Source organism: Cryptotermes secundus, unplaced genomic scaffold (genome assembly GCF_002891405.2).
Source record: "Cryptotermes secundus unplaced genomic scaffold, Csec_1.0 scaffold3142, whole genome shotgun sequence".
Taxonomy (NCBI): Eukaryota; Metazoa; Arthropoda; class Insecta; order Blattodea; family Kalotermitidae; genus Cryptotermes; species Cryptotermes secundus.
The window spans coordinates 67,695-73,951 of NW_019721073.1; the positions used below are offsets into that span (position 1 = coordinate 67,695).

The window sequence follows — 6,257 nt, forward strand, 5'->3', positions numbered from 1 at the left end:
TTTCTCCGAGTACTTCGGTTTCCCCCGCCAATCTTCATTCCACCAAATTCTCCATCATTAAGGGCAAGCTACAATAGGCCAATCAGTGGCCGCCGTGCTGAGTGGACCCAGTTGGACTCCACCCCCCTCTGTGAGAATTTGGAAGTAGAAGTCTTCCAGCAATTCTACAACGTTCCCCTGTCCCGGGCGTTCTTGACTAGATAGTAATCACCAGAAAGTTGTTGTGTTTTTCGAACCAGTATTAATGACGGTCATTTAAGCCTATTACAGTTAGACGTTTTTCTCATACATTTTTGTTACTGAGATGCTGAGAATTTCATGTCTTAGTGAGCTGATTCTGAGCTGTGCGAGCTGTAGGAGGCGACGAAAAGGAAACCCAGCGCCTGGGCGTATAACCGGGCCATCCTGTTCCAGGGGGGGGTTGTATAAATACGGTGACCTGGCCCTCCAGGCGGGGGGGGTCTGGAATCCGAGGCAGCAAAATGTGGTCATAAGTCCACGGGACTCGGACCTGAGAATGACTGAGCTAGCGAGGCCAGCAGCAATTGTAAACGACAGACCCATCTCTCCAGAGAGGGTGTCACATGAGGACTATAACCGCAAGTGTTCAGTTGGAAAGTAAAATTACTGGTCGTGAATCTCAGTAGGCTTGTCGCGAAGACGAACTGATTTGTAGTAAACCGCCAGTCGTACAGTAACTGTGTCTCTTAACTGTGAACTGATTCTGTAGGCGAAATCCCAGCGTCTAGATTCGGTTTAAGTGAATGGACCAGCGGGATCTCATTTGCATTCGGAACAGTAAAGTAAAGGTATCCCTGTAACAGGCCGTGGAGGCCCATAGGGTTGTGAGGCGTTGAGGTTCCTACATTATCTAGACGGTCGGCTCACAAATGGCGGTGAGGTTGTCAGGCTTACGCGCCGGCCGCTCTTCACCCCCAAGAATATACCTGGTACTCATTTCTGTTAGAGGCTGAGTCGATCCCCAGGGCCACAGTGCGGCTGGAGGATTGTGTCAATTGAAAGAAATCAAATGACCTCATCGGGACTTGAACCGGCGACCTTCCGGCTTTTGGCATAGTGCCTCAACCAACTACGCTACCACGTGCCCCCTGCATTCGGAACAGTCCACAGAAAATTATCCCAGAGCGTATCCTTTGAACAGGGTATGTACTTGTTTTCTTGTCTCTTGAGACTCTGTAAGTACGTTCAAGCACGCTTCCTATACAATTCTCGTTAATTCAGCCATACATATTGCAGCATGGTTCATCAACTAGATGGTCACAGTGTCAAAGCAAGGTCTGTGCGAAGCAAATTGTGTCTGAATAGATCGATCCGGGGGATTTGGCTTTTGTGAGTGAAATTAAATACGCAAATATATTGAGGGGGTCTTGATCTCGGCCCCGACTAGATGTTATTTTAATGGCAACGAACAGGTAACATCCTGTATCATCTTCAGCTCAGATAGACCTATGCGTTACAAGAGCGTGTTAATCATGGTAATGATGACCATAACACATTGGTACCGGGCATCATAACTGGAATACCGCTAGCCGCCTCTGTATGGGCTCATCTTGAAAAATTGTTTCTCCAGAAAGGAGGGCAGATCTCTGCAACTGGAAGAGACAACCGCAGTCTAGTTTCTCATTCGCGAAATATTACTGCGGCAGTCAAATTGCTCTTTGTTCTTGACGTACAAGTTGTACGTGAATTCCTGTAATTTGAGAGATTTGGAATGTAAGTCTATATGATTGTAACAAATTAATAGTCGAACAGTATATTCTGGATTTATTTAGTCTTTTATCTTTCAACAAGAAAATCTTACCGTTCAGAAATGTATCTCACAGCTATTATATTCAGGGTGATAACTGGTCTGTTAACACCACTACTCAAATTCAGGTCCCGAAACAGTCGAGGTGTAGATGTTGCCCCATCTCATTACTTACACATAAATATTGTTGCTCTTGTGCGTCATTGTACAACGTAACATGAGCGTGGAGAGCCGGGCGGACCGAGGAGTCTGAGTTCGAGTCCTAGTGGGGTCAAGAATTATTTCTTCTCGACGTCGTCCAGACCGGTTCTGGGGCCCACCTAGCCTCCTGTCCAATAGGTAACGGGGGTAAAGCGACCGGAGCGTGAAGCTGACCACTCACCTCCAATTAGTGCCGAGGGCAAGAAAACCTGGGTCTCTACTCCCCGATACGCCTTCATGGCGTTAGTTAGTTAAGAACAGGGACATTTTTTTCCTTTGGCGCTACAGCCCCAATTTGGACCTTGGCGTATCTTCATGAAGCTCCGTTTCACTTCGGTTTATTAGATCTTAGACATTCGGTATGACTCCTTGGGCGGTTTATCAGCTCGTGGCAAGGCCTCTACCTGTACACAAACACAGAAAACACACACAAACACTAAACATCCATGCCCTGAGTGGGAGTCGAACCCATGATCCCGGCTTCTGAGCGATCGAAGACATTGTATGCCTTAGACCGCTCGGCTACCGTGACCGGCCAGGTACAACTTTACCTTTACCTAAATGTAAGCATGACGTTTTTATGTGTGATGTATATCCGGTTCATTGAGATATTTGGAAACGCATTTGAGAAATTTGTGTAGGTGTGCTCCTGTGTGCACCCTCCTCTGCTCCCATGTCTAATTAGAACGAAAACAGTCGGGTTATTTTTCATTACATTTTAGTCATTGCGCAGCCGATGAAGGCCCTTCGGCGTGAAAAATTTGCAGAAGCTGCCAACGACAGCGACGTAAGAAGTCCCAAGTTTCTTTAGCGCCCAAAATGAGATTGGCTTGCGTTAGTCACATTACTCAAGCCGTCTCGCAAAGGAGTTTTCGTGTTGCCGTTTGCGATGTACCAACTTGAGCGACCATTCAACCGAGGAATTCAAAGCGATCACACGTTCAGGGCACTCGTCTTTTGCCATCGATTCAAGCTTTCATAGTCGCCCAGTGTAGTCCCGTGACATCCCTTCGAACATGTAACTCGCTTGAGAGATCGAAGTAAATGACCCGGACGCGGTTAGCAGGTGTGAAACGAGGCACGTGTCTCGTCTAGGCCTCTCAGCACAGTAACAGATCAGATTCCAGGCAATTGTCTTCTTTCAGATGTGGTGAGCGATGTACTCAGTTAATGCTTTCTGAATTCTTCTGTGCAACAGTGTTCTTTCGGCGCTTCCGTGTTGAGATGCTGCAGAAGCGGCCCTGTTCATTTCTCATTGTCTTTCTTTCGATCTGTAAGCACTCAGGAGCTGCTCACCGAATGTTTTTTTTTTCCATTAAAATTGATATTTGGAGTTTTATCAAAATTTGTCGACACATTCAGGTTTGATTAAAGCGGGACATAAATTACGGAAATTTTACATGAAGACCTGCATGCGTGCGTTTCTGCTCGCATCTCAAGCGAAACTTCGTGCCACAATTTCTGAATACTCTCTCCAGCGAAAAATTTTGCAGTAAAATATAAAATATAGTTTTATGCTCAATACAAATTTTTCGCAAGTATTGCGGTTTTAATATAGTTAATTAAACTGGAAAAGGGCGCCAGAATTTTTACTCTGTGTACATTTCCTAACTTGTTTTTAATACGTGTAGCTGTCATTCCGAGGTTTATTCATCCACGTTGAGTATAATCTCACCCCTCCGCAGTACGGATTATCCTGTAACTAAGAAAATTGAAGTTTTCATGCCAGTTCCCCCTTGTAGAGGTGCGCATTCATTGTAGTATGATCCTAGGTATACTACAAACCGGAAAGTCTCGGGTTCAATTCCCGACGAGGTCATTGGATTTTTCAGTTGACCTAATCCTTCCATCCGCACTGTGGCCTTGGGGTCGTCTTAGCCTCTAACAAGAACGAGTACCAGGAATCTTCCTGGGGATAAATGTCGGCCAGCGCGTAATGTTGACAAACTCACTGCCATCTGTGAACCGATTGTGTTGAGACTGGGAGCCTCGACGTCTCACAACCCTATGGGTCTCCAAGGCTTCTTGCAGAGATAGCCTCTGTATCGTGGAATGGCGTAGGGGGATGATTTCTTCATGACTGATTAGTAGATACTTGTTTCTCATGAGATGGCCGTGACCTATTTGGAAGTGGTATACAGACACTCACCTGCAAAGACCGAGGATGACTTTCAAATGCTCACTAAAATCTTCGGCAGATTCGAACCCTGTACCCCAAGAATATGTGTAGCGTTACCATTACATCAACATTCTCGGCCTGTTACGTACCAAGCTGCAGGTAATATATATGATTAAAATAAAAGCCTGATCCAAAACTATCCACTGCATCCTAGACCGCACGTTTGCATCATGGCGGACCGAGTCGTGACGAGTGGTCACGCTGCTACATGGAAAGAGCTTCACAATTATCACCACAAGCAACAAAACTAATTTGTCTGTGACGTGAATGTATGAGAAAACACCGTCCCAAAGAATGTGTAAATAGCAAAAAAGATTGAAACTTTTTATTTCCTTCTGTAACACTGTAAACCAAAGACACTAGTGACTTGTGGCTGTTCTTGTTCAGCGTACGCTCTCGTATAACGACAGGAGAAATGTACATCTGTTCATTTGTTTGTTATCTCTCACAAAACACTCACGGAGTCGTTCGTGCTAGTAAGAAATCTCGTATCACGAACTGCGGTTTGCAGTTTCCTGATAAGTCATGAAAGTGGCATTTGCCTTGCTGAACTGATGGATGTAGTAACCGGCTCACCAGAAATGTTGGGCCTGTTAAGAGAAACTGGTTCCCTCACCAGTGGCGATGACGTTTTTAGCGTCGGTTTATATGTGTTAACGAATTATTTATTACTATGTGTAAGGTGCAGAAAGCAAATGTGCTAATGAGGCTATATTTATTTAACTTTTCGAAACACGAATTTCTTCTAAATAGTACTTTAAAATTCAGTTGGAGCCTCAAAGGAAACACTTTGCCCCTAAATTACAAAGACCAACCGGTTATTGAAGTTTAAGGAAACAATTACTGTTTATTCTAAGAAGCGTATGAAATTCAAAAGTCCACTCTGTGTGCAATATGCTGAATATTGTAATGTTACAGCAAGTCGTGCTGTGAAGGGTTAAGTAATTTAAGACTCTTAAAAACGTAAAGAAAGCTATCCCTGTAACAGGCCGTGTAGGCCCTTAGGGTTGTGAGACGTCGAGGCTCCCACATTTCCTGGACAGTGGACTCACAGTTGGCAATGAGGTCAGCCTTACGCGCCGGCCGCCCTTAACCCTCCAGTGAGATTCCTGGTACTGATTTCTGTTAGAGGCTGTGTCGACCCCGGGGTCATAGTGCGGCCAGAATGATTAAGTCAATTGAAAAATCCAATGACCTCATCGGGAAGCGAACCCGCGACCTTACAGCTTATAGCATAATTACTCAAGCAACTACGCTACCGCGTGGCCAATTTCAGTTTCTTAGTAACATAAATATATTGTCGGAAGGACACAACAGTGATGTATGGTTCGCACTTAGACACATCTACCTGTATTACAGAATCCGGGCTAGTGAGCATGCTCAGGTGTGGAATATACAGCCCTAAACAGGCTAACCAGGCGTTGCCCCGTATCTTACGTTCTCACTGTTGAGCTAGCCTGAATCATAATGCGCATGCTGATGGCCGTTGTTTTGTCTGTTGCAGTCTGCATCGGGACAAACGGGCGGATGTCAGTTCCATCGAACCGGGAGCACCACTACAGGAATCTCAGGGACCGGTACACCAACTGCACATATGTGGACGGCAACCTGGAACTCACGTGGCTTAAAGACGAGAACCAGGACCTGAGCTTCCTGCAGTACATCCGCGAGGTCACAGGCTACGTGCTCATCTCGCACGTGGACGTGCCCCGAATCGTGCTGCCCCGCCTGCAGATCATCAGGGGCCGGACCCTCTTCAAACTGAACATCTATGATAAGGACTTCGCCCTTCTCGTGACACTCTCTAAGATGAACAACCTCGAGATGCCAGCGCTAAGAGGTGAGCTTAGGCAGCCGTACACGCTCTACTTAGTTACGTGCAAACTGAAGCACTACGTCATGAAGGCGTATGTAGGAGTCGGTGTATAGATCCACGTTTTCTTGATCTCGGCACTATTTGGAGGTGAGTGCCCAACTCCACGCCCCGGCCGCCTTACCCCCGGTACCCATTCGATAGGAAGCTGGGTGGGCCCCCAGAGCCGGTCAGGACGACGTGTGGAGAGGAGAAAATTCTTGACCCTACCGGAACTCCGACCCCGACCCCTTGTT

General features: G+C 46.2%; 1 protein-coding gene across 1 annotated transcript in view; it reads left to right on the forward strand.

The window, feature by feature from the left end:
- The window catches only part of LOC111875378 (epidermal growth factor receptor-like), a gene marked incomplete at its 3' end in the record, with an annotated part of 53,566 nt that extends 47,578 nt beyond the window's left edge, over nucleotides 1-5,988 (forward strand). Inside the window, exon 2 of the mRNA XM_023871594.2 lies at nucleotides 5,653-5,988. Within this exon, the coding sequence (XP_023727362.1) occupies nucleotides 5,653-5,988 (336 nt within the window). The remainder of the gene's footprint in view (nucleotides 1-5,652) is intronic.
- Between the last annotated feature and the right edge of the window lie 269 nt (nucleotides 5,989-6,257).